Source organism: Rutilus rutilus (genome assembly GCF_951802725.1).
Source record: "Rutilus rutilus genome assembly, chromosome: 19".
In the NCBI taxonomy this organism is placed as follows: Eukaryota; Metazoa; Chordata; class Actinopteri; order Cypriniformes; family Leuciscidae; genus Rutilus; species Rutilus rutilus.
Genome location: NC_140232.1, coordinates 20645115 through 20667703, shown reverse-complemented (window position 1 = coordinate 20667703; position 22589 = coordinate 20645115). Strand labels below are relative to the sequence as shown.

Below are 22589 nucleotides of genomic sequence, written 5' to 3'. Positions count from 1 at the left end.
TAGTAGGCATATCATGGTATAAAACCATGCTCCTCATTACAGGTATATGGTTTCCAAAATAAATAATAATAAACTGTAGAATTTGTAAAAAAAAAAAAAAAAAGTGTAAACACAAGAAACTACAGGAAAAAACCACGAGATCCTCCATTGTATTTACTTCAGTCAAAAGTCTTTGAAATGAAGTACACAATTTTTTAATGATGTGATTGACTTCATTTGCAAATTTCCAAACAAAACAATGGTAACAAAATCAAAACCATTATCATCATGAATTATTAAGCATTATTAAATGAATGTGTTGTCTGAAAGTTTGATGAAATAAGGCACATTTTTAGTAAACAGTGATTTATCAATCCTGTGTTTCATGTGCTCATATTTATTTAGCCTAATGTATCTAAACATATAGACAAAATTGCATACAAAGCCCTGAGATTAAAGGACAAGTTTGCAGATTTTCAACCAGCTTTGTATTGTATGTCGATATGTAAATGAACAATGTTTACTTTTTTAATGTTATCTGCACCCAGGTCTCCCTGTCTATTTGTCATCAAATATTTGACAGCTCTAGGGCTTTTGTTAAAACTACAGTGGCACTATGGGTGTTGAAGTTTCCCTATCTTTCTAGGCAAAAGGCCTACAGCTCCTTTTCTCTGTTTTCTCTAATCATAATGTAAACATTTAAAAAAGTTCCTTTCTAGCTTCTATTGCATAGACAGACAAGTTTTATTAAAAGCATATCTTGAGAACAATGAATTACCAATTTAATGCAATGTTTATATATCATAGTACTGTTTTAGCTTTAAAATGAAGCTTAAAAGTTTAAGACTTTTCCAGTGTAACTTCAGAAAGGGGTGTGGCTATGCTAATGCAGACCTGCGGCCGGTTGTATAAACATACCCATAATGTTAAGACAGTGTCTTAAGTTTAAGTATGACCTACTAGTAGTTAGTCAGGGGCAGTCAGTCTTTGTTTTCGGTATCAAAGTAGGCTTATCTACGTTTTTATGTAACTGATTTAAAAAAGCTATGAACTGTCTTAAAGAAAATAAATTGATGTCTAACTTAAGACTAGTCTTAGAGGTTTATGCAACCGGCCCCTGAGTGGGAGGGGCTTTAATAATGACACTTCATTTTAATGTTCATGTCTCCATGCAGGATTCTCATATTGCTGGACCACACTCTCCTCTGTTTCCACTAGGGGGAGAAAGAATATAATAGTGAGCACTAGGTTTACATGATTTACTGTACATTCAATCCCAACAAAGAACAGAAATTGTCCTGAAAAAAGAGGCTATAAACAAAACAGGAGAGTTGTGTAAGTTCAAATGCACTACTGTTTAAAAGTTTGATCCTTGACATGATCCTTCATTCAAATATGCTGAGTTGCTGCTGAAGAAACATTTATTATTATATTTTTGTGGAAACAGTGATAAATCTTTTTTCCATGACTCTTTGATTAATATAAAGATCAAAAGAACAGCATTTATTTGAAATAGAAATCTTTTGTAATATTATAAATGCCTGTACTGTCTCCTTTGATCGATTTCACGTGTATTATTTCAAGTATTAAATTTGATATTATTACAATTAAGTATTTATTAAAATAAATCTTAATGAACAGTAATGTATTTGTATAACCAGTCAATAAATGGTGAGTTATGAATATGCAGTCACACTAGGACACAGGTACACAAAATTACTTCAGACACTGAATAAACATTGGAAACAGGATGTAATGTCACAATCGTGGGCCATTTAAATAAATAATCAATTATAAATACAATACATTTAAAATATTCAAATATATCTCTTTATATATCTGCAAATTCACAGATAAGAGTTCACGACACTTGAACTTAAGCGAAAGACTGCCTTGATGGAAGCAAAATAAGTGCAAAGTCTAGTGTGACCGCACTTTAATTAAGGCCATCTCTTACCTGTGGTCTCCTGGTGGATGTTTAGAGCGATCAGACGATTAACAACCTCCTCCGTTCCCTCCAAGTTGGAAATATCATATCCAGTATAACCTTTCTGCTCACTGCAGTAATTAATAAACCTACAAACACAAATATGAAAATAAAAAAGAACTCGCAAGTCCAGAATTCAAATCAAATTTCATTTCATGTTAGTTGGAAGTTGACATACCTGCCCCAGGTTGTGTCTGTTTGTAGAATGATGGGGTTTCCCACCATGATCAGCAGGGCTTTTGCTCTCGTCACCGCCACATTGAATCTCTGGAGGAGAGAATGAAAGAGGTGGGCCAACTTTGTTTTCTAGGCTTCGCTGTGTTGTATTGTCTACTGTGTGTGTGTGTGTGAGATGCTACCTTCTCATTCTTGAGAAACCCAATATTGAATGTTTCGTCCAAAGTGAAGTGTTCCTTGCTGCTGCGAACAGTTGACACCATGATGACTTTCCTCTCTTGGCCTTGAAACTCCTCCACGGAACCAACCTACACAACACGTACAGCAGTCATTTTTTGCTCATGTGTCCTTGACAAGGATGAGAACCGAGTGTAACAGAGTGTAGGAGTGCTCAGACTCGCACTGACCTTCAACTCTTCAATGCCAATGTAGTATTTAAGTTCCCTGTCACTCCTGATGCCTTTCCTGATTTTCTCCACCTGTACAATTAAAACAATGTTGAAAAATGGTATACAATGATAAAAAATAAAAATAAAAATAAAAACTTTAAGAGAATGATAATGATTTGCATGAATCAAAGTTGTTTGAATTCAAAACTTGTTTGAATAATGGGCAGCAATCTATGTGAAAAGAAAACAGTAGAAAAGGTGTGTAGATATTTCTGATTGTCCAAAAGTAGTGAAGACTAGTTACAAAAAATATATATATTTTAAACTATTTTATTTTGTCAGTTATATTAACATGGTTTCCACAAAAAATGTTTGCAGCATAACTGTTTTTAACATTGATAATAAGAAATGTTTCTTGAGCAGCAAATCTGCATATTAGAATGATTTCTGAAGGATCATGTGACACTGAAGACATTTAAATAATATTAAAATAGAATTATTTATTTATTTTATCAAATAAATGCAGCCTTGGTGAGCAGAAGAGACTTCTTTCAAACGCGTAAAAAAAAAAAAAAAAATTTTTTTTATAACTTGTAAACTTAAAATTCAGCTTTGCCCTCACAGGAATAAATTACAATTTAAAATTAGAAAATAGTTATTTTAAATTGTACTGTAATAATATCTCACAATATTACAGATTTTACTGTCGCATAAGAGACTTCTATCAAAGTAATTAAAAAAACAACGTACTGACCGCAAACTTTTGAACGGTAGTGTATCTCTGCAAACAAAATGTCTTAAGGGTTTACTTGCTACGGAAGAGTTATTTTCCGACAAAACGAAACTTAAGCTTATGGTTAAACCTGCAGGGTACTTTAATGATGATGCGCATCCATCCCACGTGTAAGGGAACTATGATGTGAAGTGTAGAAGACGATAATACTCCCAAAACAAAAGTTGCAGAATTATTTAAATAAACATTGAAACATTTTGTGTTCGGTACGCATCAGGTTTGCTGTGACTGAGCTGTTAAAAATGTATTTTCACCTGTTTCCTGTAGGGGGCGATAATACCAATCTCTTTGGGGGAGATTTTTGCTATGCCCTTCTTGGCCTGTGTCAGGAGCAGCTTCTTCAGGTAGTCAACGATGATGTTGATTTCAGAGATGTTGAAAAAGGAGGGGCTGTTTGACTCTCTGTCATCCTTTCCAATCACTCCATGGAAAATCACTGGAAATCCCTAAAAAAAAGCAACACAGACCAGAGCAGAATGTGTCATCTCTAGAAGGTACAACAATCGGAGAAAGGGAAAACCGTGCTAAAATTATAAGTGAAACCCAACAACAAGATTAAAAAGGGACGTTGGGCCGACCTTGAAAATTTCCCTTATTTTCAAATCCCGATGTTTTCCCCCCAAACTACTTCAGCGGAAATCCCACCCTGCAGCCAATTCTAAAGATTTTATTGGTCATGTGAATCACAGTACTGATTGCCTACACCAAACACTGATCCCTAAACCTACCCGTCATTGTGACCTTAACCAATGAAATTAGCTGCAGGGCGGGATTTCCGCTTTGCGCCCAGTGGGATTTTTTACATTTATATATATATATATATATATATATATATATATATATATATATATATATATATTTTTTTTTTTATAGAAAGATTAAAAATATGGGAGAATTAGGGGAAATATTTAAATGGGATAATAGCAGGATAGCAAGGAAAAATACGGGAGAATCCCGAGAAAAACGGGAGGGTTGACAGGTATGCCTTAAGCGGCAAATGTAGCCATGAAATACAACCAAGTTCAAGAAGACCGTTATCTCAGTTCGTGGCCTTCACATTCCTTACACGAATGACTGCAGTGTGTGCAAGCACGTGTGGCCACATAATCTATGTGGACTCCATGTAAAAAGGCGAATGGGAGAAACTGAAATGCTCAAAACGACACATTTATATAGTTTGTTTAATCTAGAACAAGCAACACATTAACTCTTTCCTCATTAATGTACGCCCAGAAAAGAGATTTGTGTGACATAGACTAATAATCATGCTTTGTGTCTCTGTATGAATTTTTTTCTTCTGCTGAACACAAAAGAAGCCATTTTGATGAATGTTGGTAACAAAACAGTTGATGGACCCCATTGACTTCTATAGTATTTTTTTCCCATACTATAGATGTCAAAAAAATATGGTCAGTGGGGACTCATCAGCTGTTTAGTTATTTATATTATTCAAAATATCTTTATTTGTGTTCAGCAGAACAAAGAAATTCATACAAGTTTGAAACCACTTGAGGGTGAGTCAATGATGACATAATTTTCATTTTCGGGTGAACTATCCCTTTGAGTGAACATAAATAGTTGGGAAAGAAATCACATAATTATCAATATATTGGATCAGTGCATTAGCTTTTAAAGTGACAACAGACTACTATAAAGTACTTGCTTTTGGTAATGTGAATCAAATTATTCAGCAGAAGACATAAATTCATACAGGTTTGGAACAACTTAAGGGTGAGTAATTGATGACAGAATTTTTCATTTTGATGCCGCAACCATATGATCAGTGATATTAAAAATTAGTTTGCTTCTTCATTGGTGGATGTCCTAACATAGCGTCTGTGCCCCACTCATATGCCGCAAAATTATGTGATGTAAAGGAAAACTATAATTTAAATTTAATTTGGTAGTAAAACGTAGTGTTGCACATTTTATTGGTGCAGAGAAGAATATGTATATTGTGCAAAATATGAAACTGCTTTTTATTACTTAAATAGAAGCATCACAATGACTAAATTGTGTTGTCTGTTACATAGAGACTATTGAACAGACATTTAGCAAAGTACTGAAAATCAAAAATTGTAAATAAAGCTATGTTGTAAGTGTGTCCCATTGGGTAATCAAAAGTTCTGCACTCACTTACTACACACCGTCTTCATGACCACTTAAACACTAGGGCCAAATACACAAAATACATCATGTACATACATAATAGACATGGTGTGGGTATTGACACAGATGTATATCCTCTATACTGTAAAAAAATACATTTTCATGATTTATTACCACAACTTTTTATCTTTTGTCAAATAAACTTATATAATAAATGTGGTTCACATAACATAATATTTTGAGTTTCTATTTATTAAACCAATCTCCTTTATTGTATTAATTCAACAATTTTTTTTATTTCAATGAACTCAAAATTTTAAGGAAACCAGTTAACTTACTTTTTAAAGTTAATACAACACTTTTTTTTTTTTCAGTGAAATCAGCTACATAAAAACATGGCCACCAGCAGCCAATCAAATTTCTAGCTAAAAATAATAATAATAATAACTTTTGGCTAATAATGTTAAATCTGATTACAAAAAAAACTGATATATGTCTTTGTTCTAAAGATGTCAAAACCACAACACATCTATTTTTGTCTATCGATTTCTGCAGCTGTATCCTTTTACCAGGTTATACCAACCCAGCTGTTGCACAACCGTATGACATAATGGATAGTTGACTTGACCTTCCTTATCTGACTTAAACACTGCTATAGGAGGATGCAAGTTTCCTGTATGAAGACCTCCTATGCACCCATGCCTCTAAAAGCCACCCATGTCAAAATGAGATAATAATATTGAGTGAATGCTCTCCGTAGATAGTATACGTTCATCAAATACTTTCACTTCAAACTAACTAAATCCCAGCCTCAGCCCATTCAGAAATGCTGGTACTTAGGTAGAAACCTATACATAGGAGCCTGATAAAAATGATAATATTAAAAGAAAAACATTAGACGGACTTAGAGGCTTTTGCATCTGAAGTCTTCATATGCTCTCGCCATTGTTCCATTGTTCACTTCTTCTTCTTGCTCTTTGCTTCAAGGGCGCTTCAGTTCTCTTTCTCTTTGAAAGATTATTATACTAAGATCTCAGATCCTAGATCTCAGACTTTCACTTTAAATTTACATCATTTATTTTGAAGTAAGATTTCTTTCATTTCAATATTGTATTCAATTATTAAAAGTTTGACTCATATTTATTCTTCATTTATTATTACTTTATTCTTTATAAAAGAATATTTAAAAAAAAAAAAAATTCATCATCTCACCGCATCATAACCTAATCAAAATATATTGTCTTGACATTGTTGAAATGCTTTTAATCGGGCTTGTGTGTCTGGGATGTCTTACTCTTTTAGGGAGGTGCTCCCAGTTGCAGTACTGGTTAGAGCTGATCACATCTGCACATGACAGCAACTCTCCATCATAGAACAACTCATTAGGAACCTTCAGAATGGATGGATGAGACCTGAAGAGAGAGAGAGAGAGAATGAAAAATTGTAAATAGAGAGTTAAAAAAATAGACTTATTACAGTGGCCCTAAAACGTAATTCGGACACTGAAGTCTCATTTTAAATGTACATACAAAATGAATATATAAAAAAGAAAAAAGGGAAAAAAATTTAAGATACTGTCATTTTTACCAAAAAGAAAAGAAAAAAGGTGTCCTTGTTACATATGTTACATGTACTATAAATTATGCATAATTACATGCAACTAACCCTCAACCAAATTCTAATCCTACCCTAACCGTATAGTAACTACATGTAGTTGCTTAATATTACTCAGTACTTAAATATATAATTACACTGTAACAATGACACCTTAGTGTAACCAAAAAAAAAAAAATCTAGATCTGATTAAGTATCCATGATCAGGTGTCCCAGGCACTTATTTTGGATTGAGCCTGTCCCAACCTATTTTACTCAGATTGGCCCTTTCCCAAAGTTTTCATATGGCATCCTGTCCTCTGAAGACTTGTGACTAAATAAAGGTTTCTATTGCCTTTTTCCATTCTACATAGCAAAAACCCAGACACACAGCAGCTTTCTCTGTTTTCCAGGTTCATTCATGGTCGGGAGTAAAATTTGTGTTCAAGGTCTTTGGCTTTCTTCTTAGTAATGGGTTGTGCCTCTATCTTTGCTGAGCATAGCTCTCTGTTACTAAGCAGATAAGGTCGTCTACTACTGGCTACAAGTCAAAACTACTAAATCAAAAAGACAAATGGCTCTTGGTGGTGGTATGTGTGCCTCATTCATAACCATATGTACTCTCTCCACACAGAGGTTTAGGAATTTTTGATCTGCAGTATACATCTCGGAAACATTCTCTACATATATCAGAATTTTCCCCCAGACAAGTTCAAAATAGTTAGTTCAGCCTTGAGGCATGTGAGCTTGTTCCATTCGGTTGAACTCCATCAAGCACGTTCCATTAGTTAATATTAGTTAATGCAATAAGTAACAAAAAATTAACTTACAAAGATCAATACAGTTTGTGGTTAATCTTTGTAAACTAATGTAGTTCGCTAATGTTAACAATTGAAACCTTGATGTAAAATGTTACCGTTTTATTTAACACATATTGTGTGAACATGTTTCCTCTGATGGACCCTAATTATTTAGGGTTTCCTTGAGACCAGCTAGTCAACTAGTCGGTCAGACAACTAGTCAATTCGTAGTCTTTTAGATGAGGTCTCTGGATTATTCAGACTTTACCTGTAGTTTCGCAGCAGTTTGGTGACATAACGGTTGTCGTATCCTGTAGTACCTTTCTGATAAAGTTCATTCTGTGTCATCAGCCTCTCCAGCAAAGAAAGACCTACAAACACATTTACAATGCAAGTTACAATAAGAATAGAGTGTTGTGAAGGAAATTTCTAATTTTAAACATACCTAACATTTATTTTTATTGCAGGATTAACATTTATATGCTTATGCATTTTTATGCTTACACTTGGGCCAAAGTTAGTGTATCTGAATATAACAAAAGAGGAAACAAAAGCTGTCTAGTATGTGTGTGTGTATATATATATATATTTAACCTCATGACCCTAGCAACAAGCTGAAGTATCAAGGAATCCAAATTTGCTTTTACCTAGTAACAGAGAATTATACATACAGTCATGTGAAAAAGAAAGGACACCCTTTAGAATGTTATGGTTTTACATATCAGAACATAATAAAAATCATCTGGTTGTTAGCAGGTCTTAAAATTAAGTAAATACAACCTCAGATGAACAACAACAAATATGTGTTATATTAAAATAAATAAATATTTATTTAACAAAAATAAAGCCATGGGTGACAAACTATGATTCAATTGCTTGTAGAGCCACTTTTAGCGGCAATACGTTGAAGGAACCGTTTTTTTGTATGACAGTATCAGTCTCTCGCACAGTTGTGGAGGAATTTTGGCCTGCTCTTTTTTACAACATTGCTTCATTTTTACAACATTGCTTCAGTTCTTTGAGATTTGCAGGCATTTGTTTATGCACAGCTCTCTTAAGTTCCTGTCGCAACATTTTATTCGGGTTGAGGTCTGAACTTTGACCGGGCCAGTGGAACACCTTGATTATTTTCTTTTTCAGCCATTCTGTTGTAGATTTGCTGGTGTGCTTGGGATCATTGTCCTGTTGCACGACCCAATTTTGGCCAAGCTTTAGCTGTTGGACAGATGGCTTCACGTTTGACTCTAGAATACTTTGGTATACAGAGGAGTCAATGGTCGACTCAATGACTGCAAGGTGCCAAGGTCCTGTGGCTGTAAAACAAGCCAAAAATCATCAACCCTCCATCAGCGTGATGGACAGTTGGTATGAGGTGTTTGTGCTGATATGCTGTGTTTAGTTTTTGCCTAACTTGGCGCTGTGCGTTATGCCCAAACATCTCCACTTTGGTCTCGTCTGTCCAAAAGACATTGTTCCAGAAGACTTGAGGTTTGTTCAGATGCAACTACGCAAACCTAAGCCGTGCAACCATGTTCTTTTAAGAGAGAAGAAGCTTCAAAACATGCCATACTTGTCCCGTCTTTTTAATTGTACTGCCATGAACTTTAACATTTAACATGTTAACTGAGGCCTGTAGAGTCTGAGGTATAGTTATTGGGTGTTTTGCGATTTCTCTAAGCATTGTACAGTCTGACCTTGAAGTGAATTTGCTGGGACGTCCACTGCTGGGAAGATTGTCAACTGTCTTGAATGTTTTACACTTGTAAATAATCTTTCTTACTGTAGAATAATGGACTTCAAATTGTTTGGAAATGGCCTTATAACCCTTTTCAGATTGATGGCAGCAACAATTGCTTCTCTAAGATCATTGCTGATGTCTTTCCTCCTTGGCATTGTGTTAACACACCTGAATGCTCCAGACCAGCAAACTGCCAAAACTTCTTCTATAGAGGTGATCACACTTGCTGACGATCAATTAAACAAAGACATTTGATTTGCAGCGCCTGGCTGCTACTTACCCTTAATTTCTATAGAAGCAGTAAGGGTGTACTTAGTTTGTCACCCATGGCTTTATTTTTGTTAAATAAATAATGACATGGTGTAATATGTAATATGTTGTTGTTCATCTGAGGTTGTATTTACCTAATTTTAAGACCTACAAAGGACCAGATGATTTTTTTATTATGTCCTCCTGATACATAAAACAATATAATTCAATAGGGTGTCTTTTCTTTTTCACGCGACTGTGTGAAGAACCAATCATATTGGAGAAAAATGATGTAATGATTCACTTAAGTTAATTCTACCACAGAGAATACTGTATGTGCATTCATTTGCATCTCACCCAGTCTGTATTTAATGGCAAAAGGAGATCTCAGGATTGGTCCCAGCTGCTTGGGATCTCCAGCCAAAACAAGCTGCCCGGTCTCTGCATTCAGCAGTCCTAAACACACCCACACAATGATTAGAATAGAGAAATGCTACCACAGACTGATCTCTATTGAAAGATCTGATGGTTTTCAGTGTTATTCTGTAAAGTGTTCCACCTCCCACACTGATGATGGTCTCTGGCTCCACAGCATGTCCTGCCTCATCCACAAAGATGTGAGAAAAATGATCCACAGGAAAACCCCCACTGACCAGCCTACCAACACAGACACAACATAAACACTCTTTACCTATTGGCTGCTGTGTGTATGTGAGAGAGTACTGTGTTTGTATAAGATGACGCCCTTCACCTGCCTGCGGTTACTAGAGTGCTGACCAGGATCTTGTAGGACATTAGATCCTCTTTACATGGGAAAATAATCATTCCTCCTTCCACATTACTGTTGTTCTAAACACACAAAAACACAATCAACAACAACAAAATTACAAACAACTTCCTCTCTCTGTATTCCCATTACTTACTACTGAAATTATCATAATATAAGATTATTAAGTATAGCACATTATTTGATAGATTTAAATAGGTTGAATATCTAAACTACTTAAATTACATTTTAATGGGTTAAAATAAAACGATGTCAAATTCTGCATACATTTTGCTGTTATTAAAATTAAAATATGCCTTCACTGTATATTTGTTAATAATGCTGTATGCGTGTCTTGTGAGGCTTGTGAAATTTTACTTTGTTATAAAAGTTACCAGTGTGATTACTGAAATGGTCTTTTCATGTATTCTCTAATGTCTGTATTTGATATCTGAATGCAGTAACAGTGCTTGTTCATTTAGCCAGGCGTCCAGAAATGAAGTATGGACTTCTTTAACATGTGTCATCCATATATCTGTTTCTAGTTGAAGAGTTAAGGTTACAGGGGTCAAACTATACGTGACTGATTTACATACTTGTATCTCTTTCATGTGTATTTCTCTAGAGAATAAAGTGAATATTATCTGTACTTCTTCCTGAGGAGGGAATGTATTATCAGTATGTTTTGGTAGTTTGTCCGGATCATAGCTAGCTCAGGCTCTCTTCAACCTTGGAGAAACTGCGATTCCCTAGTGCTTTTGTGTGTGCGTTGGATGTTCTGTGCAGGTCCTGTATAGGAGCTATGGGACACTTCGGCATGCAACAACAGACCCGAGACGCCTTTCTCCGACCTCCGAGGTCACCGCAGACCTAAATCTAGGAATCGTGCGACAACTATCTTGACTAATGGTGACATACTCTCCTATCTGTCCATGTGTGGAAATTTGCTTTGACTATGTGTGTTCTTAGCCAATCAGAAACTGCAACCTGAAGCAAGGACGTAGCTTAGACCTTGGTGAAGGGTATAATTTCTGTGATCTTTGTAACTGTAACGCCCGTTTCACACATACTCTGTGTGCAGTGCGGGTGCGGTGCGTGTTGCAGTGCGTATGCAGTGCAGGAGCAGCACATGCAATAGTGCTTTCACATATGCTGCGTTTGCAGTGCGTAACTGATCCGCTGCTGTAGGCTATAACACAAATACATACTCGCTATTTGTATTTCAAATCCGGAAGTTATCAGCAACTTTTATTTAAAAAAAAGTTTTTTGTCAGCATTGCAATTCTCTTTGTACACATATACACTCTTTAATAGACGTATTCACGTTTAAACACAATTTAAACAACATATTATTAAATGCATTACTTCTATATAATTATATATTAAGTTGCTCAAGCAAGTGGTAAAATATTTTACCATGTACAGATATTAAAATCGAATAGCCTACATACATTTTAAATTAAAAATTAAAATTGACAAAAACAGCAGACTCATACCCTTTCTTTTGCATAATTTAAATCTTTATAATAAACCTTGCATGTCACAAAGAACTTGTTTTTCCACCTCCACGAATGAGACGAGTGTTGTTCATTATGCCTTGTTGAAGCAAATTGTATTTTCCCTTGATTTACCCGCGGTCTTAACGTCTCAGCATTGCGATTATCTTTGCACATTTCACTCTTTAATAGACGTGTGCACGTTTAAACACAATTTAAACAACGTCAGCCTATTATTCAATGCATTACTTCTACTTAAGTTGCTCAAGCAAGTGGTCAAATATTTAACCATGTACAAATATTAAAATCGAATAGCCTACATTTTAAATTTAAACTTAAAATTGACAAAAACAGCAGACTCATACCCTTTCTTTTGCATAATTTAAATCTTAATACAATAAATCTTGCAAGTCAAAACTTGTTTTTCCACCACCACGCATGTGACAAGTGTTGTTCATTATGTCGCCTTGTTGAGGTAAATTATAGCTTTCCTTGCTTTACCAAAAACGTAGTATTTAATTAAATACATTTATGGTGAGATTTACTAAATTTTATTTAATTAATCGCATTTATGGTGAAATTACTACATTTTCAGGTCAATCTGTGTTCATTTTCACCACGCAACATGCGCGGTCACTTTAATTCAGCGTTTGCAGCACAGCAAAAATAGACTCGGTGCGGAAACGATCTCTGCACTGCTGTATACGCACCGCAACTGGAACGGATCGACGGACTGCAACCGCATGCAGTGTGAAAGCTCTAACCTGATAACATGGGTACGGAAAAAAATACGCACCGCATACGCACTGCAAACGGAGTATGTGTGAAACGGGCGTAAGAGTACAGCCTACGAACTCCTGTGTGAGTGTGTGATGAAACTACAAACTATCTTCAGTAAAACTGTTCTTCAATGTATTATAATTCTGACTCCGGGTCTTCTTTAAAACATCTGGTCCTTAACTGTTACCCCCTAACAATGTGGTGTGGTGCAAAGATAATTCCAAGTAAAGGATGCTATTGTCATTTTTGCATTATCATTTGCTTTTCATTTTTTCAATTATAACTTGAAATTCTTTAGCTGAGTTAAACTAGAAACTGAGTGATTCAATCATAAAATAATAATAATATGTATTTATGTTAAGCTTAAATATTTATATTTGTCACAATCTCAGCCTGTGTTCCCCTGTCTTGTGTGAGGACTTTTGTTATTTCCTGTCTTGTGCCATGTTTTGTAGTTCTTTGTGGTTTTTCATGTTAATTAGTCTCCCCAGGTGTGTTTTGTTTCCTCATTACCTTGTTAAGCTTGTTTGCCCCTGTGTATTTATAGCCCTCGTGTTTCACTTGTTACTTTGTCAGTTGTTGTACAATGGTTACCTCTGTGATTGTCGTGGTTTTGTTCCTTGAATTCTGTGTTATCTGTTTAATGTGTTATTTTATTAAAAACGCTGCGTTTAGATCCGTGCCTCAGCCTGCTTTCTCCAGCTCGTTACAATATTTAATCCATGTGGAACTTTTTTGTTTAAGGCTTTTATTTTAAAAAATGAAAAGTAAAAATGTACCATCATAACTTCCCATTTCTATTGTGTTAATTTAATTAAACCTTTAATTAACAAGCACTAACCTGTAAGACTTGAGGGATTTCATTTGGATTGCGTGAACTAGCGTAGAGTCTGTATATTTTACGTGCATCAACATGTTGACTAGTGACCAACTTTTCACACAGTTGATCAGCCGCACTGTTAGAAGGAGCGCAAGCTAGGATATAGGCATCAGGTATATTCTTCTCCACCTGAGAGATAAAAGACAGAGAGAGAGAAAGAAGCAATCACAATAGCTGTTCTGCTTATTAAGACATTAAGACACAATGAGATGTGATGATTTGCATGTAGGTGTGTCTGTCGGGTCTGTGTTTAGTTGAATATGATAACCAGTTTTACCTGTTTGATGGCCTCTACTATCGTGACGGTTTTACCAGTGCCAGGAGGTCCAAACACCAGGTACGGTGCCGGCTTGGACGTACCGGCCACGATGTTACACACTGCAGTTTTCTGTTCAGGGTTCTTCTCAAGCTGTTGATCAAAGAGTCTATAGACACATACACACATCCAGCTGAAATACTCCATAATGTTTCACTAAAATATGATTTAGTAGCATAAATTCAGTCCAGATGGGTCTTACTGACCTCAGTGCAGGTTTAGACACAGGGGTCACAGTCCTTGAATCCACAGGGAACAGCACATCTCTGAGGTTGTGCTGGACCGCCATGTGTACAGCTCTGTGTTGCAGTTTCAATGGGAGACGATTCACTGTGAACTCCACACGGAACTTCATATTATCAATGAAATCGTCAAGCAGCCTTTACACATGAAACACACACACACACACACACACACATATACACACAAAGTTTAAGTGGTTATAAACTGGTCTGTAAACAAATATGCAAAATGAGACCAAATTAACATTCTAATATGCTGATTTGCTGCTCAGTAAACATTTCTTATTATCAATGTTGAAAACAGTTGTGTGGCTTAATGTTTTTTGTTGGAAATTGATACACTTTTTTAGGATTCTTTTATGAGTAGAAAGTTCAAAACAACAGCATTTATTTAAAATAGAAATCTTTTGTAACATTAGAAATGGCTTTACTGCGATCAATTTTATGCAACCTTGCTGAACAAAAGTTAAACAAAACTTTTAGTATTCAAAAATGTGTTTTGTTACCCTAAATGTATATAGGTTGGTCAGTTTTGAATGCTCTGTTTTATATAATTTATAAGACATGGGCAGAATATGATAGCCTGGTAATACCAAACTCTGCTACTTCGCTTTGCTTCGTAGACAGAGTCTGGCATGGCATAATTGAAAAGCGTTTTCTTTCTCGCGGGGAGGCGCTTGTCTGAAGTTTAAAATCATTGGTTCCCGTAAGCCAATCACATAACGTTTGGTTATAGCGTGTGTTGTGCACATGCTCAGCCGCATCTAACTTCCACTGTAAACACATGTAGTATGATGCGAAAACAAAACCATCGAGCGAAATACCGGAGTGAACATGGCTGTGAACGACTTTTGCAGATTATGTGAAGTAAATCTGCGCATCCACGGTACAATCAGTGTCTACGTCACGGCTCTCAGCCCGCCCTCTGTTCGTTGATTGGCCGGCTGTTTTCAGGCCGGAGGAAAACGGAAAGCTATTACGCTGTCTCAGACTGAGTACAGAAGCGAAATGAAATTGAGCGGAAGTAAGAAGTCTGATGTAGTCAGGCTAAGAATATGATGATATATCTTTCTCATTTTGAGGTTAATTTGGGAAAAACAAAGCCTTGAGTCTTGTAATTTTTAAGTGTGACCCTTTAAAATGCTCTTTAGCTTAAAGGCTTATATAAACTCCTCATACTTCATACCTTCTGGAGAAGCCCAGTTTGACTTGATCCAGTTCCACTCTGTGGACGAAGCCCTTGTATTTGGTCACAGTTGAGGAATTGACCTCCTCACTCTTGGTAAGAAGCAGGTGATCTCCCCTCAGGACTGATGGCCTGTTCTCTGATACACCAGGGAGCTTTAACACATGAAATACACAGACAGACCTCAAATCCAAGTGGATGCTGCACATTGGTGGTGGCTGAGGAGATTCCCCCCTTTCATGTAAAAGCGCTTTGAGTAGGCCTACCTAGAAAAGCGCTATATAAATGTAATTAATTATTATAATTAATTAAAACGGCATCACTTTCAAACAAATATAAAAGTACATACTACTTAAAGGGACAGTTCACCCCAATATGATATGTATCATGTTGCTCCAAAACCATTTGCTGTTTTTTATATTTTTTTCTTTGTAGGCCATTTAATATCTTCAGTGGAGTTGAAAATTATCAGCGAAAAACAAATTAAATTTTGAGTAAATACATTTCCATTTTAGATGTACTGTCCCTTAAAGACCCGTGTACATGTCATCTAGGCTTTTGGGTCTCTGTATGTGTCCAACACTAGTCTCAGCCTCAGACGTCATTCCCATGCCCGTCTGATGGATAAAGCACACAAAAATGGGAAACACTTCGGGAGTTTTGAAGTCATCATCTGATTGGTTGAATTCTAAACTATTTCCGGGAGACATGTGTGTCGCGTTCTTTAACAGTCCGCCTGGAAACAAAGCCGTTGTGACGCCAAATCCCCTCATGGAAGATGAAAGCCGTTGTGTTCGCAACTGTGAAATTGAGTGTTTATCAGGATCAACTAAATGCTGGATTTTCAGAAGTATGTGAAGTTAAGTCTCTTTTAAAAGATGTCCAAGAGTTTTTCACCTCAGTCTGTTATGTAAGGACATTGACATTACATTTTCACGCCCCTAAACATGACGATGAACCAAACAAACTGTGATTGGTTGCTTAACATGCTTCAGACGGCCTCTTGGCCAATGATAACTGCTATGGAGTCCTTCTGCCGTCAGTCTGAAGGTCTAACAAACACAATCACATGCTTTATTAACAGACAGAAAGAAGCTGCCACTCACCTCTAAGACCAGCAGTCGTCTGTTCTCATGGTCCTTCACCATGGACACATCTTCTTTGTTATATCTCTTAATGTCCAGACGCATCTGATCCTCCTCCAGGTACAACAGTAAGTCAAATCGCTCATCGTAGTTCCGAAAATCCAGATCAGTCTCAAGTAGTGACCTACAAACCACCAAAAGTACAGAGAAAACAGTCACAATGGCTTTTACTATACATGCTCATGCAGGGAGCTGATTCTGTACCATTCAGGGACTAGTAACAGGTCTCAGATCAACTGTAAAATGCACAATTGGAGCTTAAGACCACTAACTTTTGTTCCTGGAGCTGTGTTCTGACACTCGGGAAAGGACGGTTGACTTTCAGGACCTCAACTAAGTCAGAGATGTAAGAAGGAAGACGGTAAGCCTCCAGTGGCAGCACAAATTTCAAAAAGCTTTGGGTAGAACTGCAAAAGAGAGAAAAAAACATGCAAATGATTGATTTCTGTACAAATAAACACAGGGGAAAACAGAAAAGTGTATATAATTCCTAAAAAGAGGGATTTTTCTCTCACCTCTCAGGTGGAAAGCCCTCATCTATGTTGCACCTCCTTGGCTCATAGGTCTCAAGCCTTTGATGTCTAAATGGTGCTGTAGGACCCAGTAGTGCTGTAAGCTCAGACCTGTGCTCTGCCTCAATGAAGCGCACAATGTGGAAAGGACGGGTGGCGACCTGGGTATTTTTCTTAAACTCAAATGCCAGAATGGCTGAATGAACTCCCATATCATCTGATTCGAATTTCAAGGTCACCTCATACTTTTCACCTTTAAAAAATGAGAGCAAGAGCGAGAGAGAGAGAGAGAGAGAGAGAGAGAGAGAGAGACAGGTTGGGTTCAAACCTGTTCAAATTAAACGCTGTGTCTGAAATCACATACTGTATAGTAGACACTACATATGGACCATTGACAAAAAATACATTCTATATAGTAATAACGTGTGTAATATAATCTGGATGTACAAGCTACAATACCAATGTACCCCCTCAAAAAAACACGAACACCAGTTTCCCTTGCATTGCTGTACAGTTTGGTTGCACTCACATGGCTCCAGACGGAGTGGATTGTTGCGTGTGACTTTCCTGCTGTCTTCCAGAGTGAAACACTGCAGCCAGTGAAGAGCAGTGTAGTAAGTGAAATACACGGCCTCTTCACCCGTGTTCTCCACTAACAGCTTCAGCTCATAAACTTCTGTCCGCTCCACACACAACTGGATCTTGCCATCCTCTATTTGCAGCTCTGAGGACACCCGCACCCCATGCTTATCAGCTATAAACACAGACCTGGGAAAGAAAAAGGGCAGCAACACCGTTTTGATATTTCGATGTATTTTCAGAGAATGGTTACTATCCACTGTTCAAAGAGGCCAGTTCACCTCTCTGCACTTTTCAGTCGGCGTAGGATGTCTTTTGCCAGTTTTCTCCTGCCTCTGACTCCACTCTCTGGCCCTGGCACTGATGGTGGGTCAGGACCCTGCGCACTAGCGGGAGGCGGTGAGCTACCATTACTCACAGGGGGAGTAGCTTGGTATTGCTGTCTGCGATGGGGTCTGTCCCATTGATCATGTGGCCTTGTTCGGACCTAGAAATGCCACAATAGGGTGTCAGTCTTTGACCATTCTCAGTAACACATTCCATTGTAACAGGGCTCAACAGTTATGATATAACAATAACAGTATTTTTTTTATTTTTTTTTGGCAGGTCCAGTGTTTCAGATTTTTGATGAGTTTCGGTAATTGAAATTAAGAAATAAAATATAAATATTATATGAAATAGGCTATGTTAACTTAATCTTGAACGACATAATAAAAGTTGCTTTGGTAGCTAAAAGAAATTTTTGGAGCTAGTTGAAGCTAAAGTTCTAAAATAAAAATAAAACTGAAATAAACACAAATTAAAGTTAAATGGAAATGACAATATATCAAAAATAATAAAAATGACAAAAGCATATCAAAATGACTAAAAAAGTCCAATTAAAATTGGAAAATAACTAATTAAATACTGATAAATATATTTATCATATAAAGTTATTTTTATTATTTAAATGTATTATTATAAAGTATAATAAATATATTCTGTAAACAATGTATTTTTATTAGGGCTGTCTGAGGTGTGTTAAGCATGCGATTATTTTTGTCCGTTAAAATATTTAACGCAGCATCCGTTAATTTGTGTCATCCTTTGGCTAGATTTACATTATATGATCACACTCTTATTAATGCAAATGCTTAAACCATTCAAGCGCGACAAAACAAAAGAGACCGCACTTTCTGTGGATGTCCTGTCTATGTGACACACACACGACACACTGAAAGACGCGCGCCAGTATCGTGTAGCCTACTGACAGCGCGCCAGAATACAGTTCTCTTTCGCGCTTGTACGAACAATAACACGCATATTTATGCCAAAATGTCCGTTTTGTCGAGTATCCTCATGACATAAGAGCAGTCTGAGTTAAATAAAGTCTTAAATAAACGTAAAGAGTTGTGAGAGAATGAGACGCGTATGAGATCCACGTCATGTGCAGCAGCGGCTGGTTTTAAAGAGACAGCAGACAATAAAGCTTTCTGTCAGTAAAGTTAATCAAAGAACAAAGGAACAGAGAAAATTACTCACTGCTCTTGACCAAATAACTTTTGTAGCTTTAATATGAACTAGTCTAGGCTATATTTAATCTATAATTTATGCCATGCAGACTGTTTGATAACTTTATTCAATTTCTGTATATTGTTCTGTATATGTTAAGACAGGTAGGCTACAGAAGGAAGGGCACAGGTAAATATGACATTTATTATGGGTTTATGTGGATTGTTTGAAGTTCACTCAAATTTTAAGTTGTTATATATTTTGTACGCCTAATAAATGTTAAAAAACAAAACAAATTGATAGCTTTCAGTTACACTGTAATGTTGAATGGCTATAATTAGGCTAATGTTTAAAATTGGGGGAAAACAATATTTTTTATCCAGACATCAATAGCTGTAGTATCAGTGATACTGACCTTCATTCATAAAAAGATGTCATTAAACAAGTATTTAAAATATACTGTCTTTATGCTGTCTCTACATTCATTTGGAATGTAGAAACTGTGAAATTACTACATTATAAAATATATAAACTAAATATAAACCTATAAAAACGTGTTTTTAATTGCGATTAATCAAAGAAAAAAAGTATTAATCGAGTTAATTTTTTTAATCGATTGACAGCACTCATTTTTATATTTGCTAGAAATGTTTATTTTTCATTAAATATTAAAATTCACACACAAAAAAACTTCACAAATGTAAAATTGTCAGTGGCAACCCAGCAAATGCAAGTGACTGTAGCATCAAATGTCTCACACTTGCCCCACACTAGCAGGATATCCTTATTGTTGAGCCTTGTATAACCAGCTCATGTGATCTGATCATATTTAATTGCAGGGTTATAAATTCCCCAGATTCGATAAGCCATTAATCACAGTTTCAAACTTTCATGTTAGTCATGACCAATAAGTTTTTCATGAATAATTATTCTACATTGAGATCAAATAAGTTAACTTAGCACGTATTATATTTTTTATTATTAAAAACAATAACTCATGCTAGTTGCTTTTCAGTGTGTGTATGCGGAAAAGATGAGATGAGGAAAGACGAGGAAAAAAAGTTTTCTGTGATGGGTAGGTTAGATGTAAAGTCCCCATTAAACATGAAAACACAACAGCTGAGTGTATGTACTGTATTTCTCTTTTACTGTGTCCTTCTCCAAAGATTCCTCAAAGACAATTAGCGTGACTATTTCTCATGAGGCATCATTGACCTTGTCTGAAATGGCAGAGTGGAGATTGATGTGGTTTTCTTACTTTATTATTAACATTCAGCAGAGAGGTTTATGCCCAGGATGTGCTGTCTTGATTTTTTTCATAAAAATTAATTAGCTTGAGTAATAAATTGCAGTGCTAGTGCATTCTAGCATATGACAGTTGTCTTGAATTGATGCAAGACACTGACATGATGCTGTTTTATGAAAGTATGGCATAATAATCTACATAAAAAATGGCACCTATTGTATAGAAAGTGTCAAATAACAATACAGAAACAATTATAGGTAGGCTAGCTAAAAATATGTTTTAAAATAAGCTGTGGTATCAAAAAATAAATATCACCAACCAGACAAAGCAAGAATCTGACCAAAAACTGCAGAGTTGCATAACATCTGCTGCATGTAGAGAGTCCTCATAATAGTAATCCTATACTTTGTTCATCAATAGCATCATATTAGTAATTTGCAAGGTATTGTAACAACTTCTCATCAGAAATCAGAAATTTTCCAGAACTGATTTACTGCTATCCCTTTTCACACATGATATCTAAACGGTAATTTTACCCTTAATGTAAAAACTGCACGGGGTTATAGATGACTCAGTGTTCAGTGCATCTGAAGCAGTTTACCATCATCTGATCAAGATAATACTGAATCAATTCAGTACTCTGATCAAAGGTTTCAGTTTGATGAAAATGAAACTCTTGCGGTTTCAAATTCAATTTATCTTAGCATTACAGTTACAAACTATTTACATAAACCGCATGTATTTTTTTTTTAAACCCCAAGAGTAGACACGTCCAGACTGTTTGTTGTGTGTATATATATATATATATATAGCCTATATAAAATAAAATAAAACACAATTTAGCCTATACAGAAATACAAGCATACTGCCATTGACAACAGAAATCCCTCTTAGTGGACATCAACGATAGAATTACAAATTGTCAGCCAGTGGTAAGTAAAAAAGAGGTTTCTTACATCTGGGTTAAAGTAAACATCTGATCTGGTGACACGCGCTTTTCTGTTTATTCTCATTGCATAGAGAATTGAAGAGAAGTTTGGGTCTCTGACTCCATCCCTGTGGATAAAAATGTGTTAAATAAATAAATATGTGTTTTCACTATTGCCTCGTCGTTCCGTCCACTCGTTTTATTTGTCACTAATTACGGTCGTTTTATTTTCACGGTTTTGACTCAATTTTCAGTATCAGTAAATTCAAAGTGAACACTGCAGGTTGAAACTTTAATTTTACCTAAATAAATAAAAAATGTAAACGTGTAATTTAACTTCTGAAGAAAGAAAAAGTTGTACGTTTGTTTACACTGTATCCTACTGATGCACTTCCTCTTTAAACACAATTTTGAAATGAATTGCAAATAGGGCCTATCGATCATTTCAGTGAACGTAAGTGTAGGCTACTTAATATAAGCAATAAATTAAACAAATAAATTAAAACATGCCAAATGATTACCTGTTTCGGAACTCTTCATTGTAGGCTGTTTTGAGAATGGTTCTATCAGTAATGGCTCTCCTGTTGCTTTCCACCAGCCACTCTATAAAGTCCAATCCAACTGCACACAAATCAGCTTTAGAAAGCTTTCTCTGTACCATGTTTCTTGCCGTTGGTACCGTGTAGCCTACAGTAAGCGTCAGTTATGATCCACACTGGCTTTAAAATGAAAGCGCAGCTGTTACAGCGGAAGCAGTAAGACCGGAGGAAACGAAACTGAACTATTATGGTAGGTTTGTTCTTCTACAATGAAAACATAAAATATACACTTCGTTTACTTTTGTTAAAGAGAGATCCACCATGTAATGTCCAAAGCGCTAGTAGGAAAAAATTAAAGGAGTACAAAGGCACATTATTATAAGAAACTCTATTCAGGTGCTCGGAGAGGTTAAAGTGCGCTCTCTGGTGGACAGAGGAAGCAGGTGCTCCAAGTAGGCTATCCACCAATTCTTGAAAAGTGTTGCAGTTGCAAATGGTGCTTACAATATGACAAAATGATTTGAATCTGAATTGTGTAAATTTGAATTATTGACAAGTGTAATCTAACAAAATTAAATATTTTGAGTTGAAAAATTAGAAAACGGCTTGAATATTAGATTTCTAATATACTCTTATAATAGTGGGGCACAACCTAACACATTTTGGTTT

General features: G+C 36.0%; 1 protein-coding gene across 1 annotated transcript; it reads right to left on the bottom strand.

Annotated features, from left to right (window-relative positions):
• Nucleotides 1–178: 178 nt before the first annotated feature.
• On the bottom strand, nt 179–22345 carry LOC311278664 (putative helicase mov-10-B.1). Its single transcript, XM_084389665.1, has 22 exons — nt 21903–22345; nt 21410–21509; nt 17998–18203; nt 17667–17905; nt 17141–17390; nt 16898–17032; nt 16587–16749; nt 15481–15635; nt 14259–14432; nt 14014–14161; nt 13698–13865; nt 10566–10663; nt 10374–10471; nt 10172–10270; nt 8096–8198; nt 6729–6846; nt 3580–3771; nt 2551–2622; nt 2326–2451; nt 2145–2233; nt 1937–2055; nt 179–1193 (listed from the first exon to the last, which is right to left on the bottom strand). Exons 1-22 carry the CDS (start codon nt 22040–22042, stop codon nt 1132–1134), a joined length of 3054 nt encoding a protein of 1017 aa, XP_084245791.1. The 5' UTR covers nt 22043–22345; the 3' UTR covers nt 179–1131.
• Between the last annotated feature and the right edge of the window lie 244 nt (nt 22346–22589).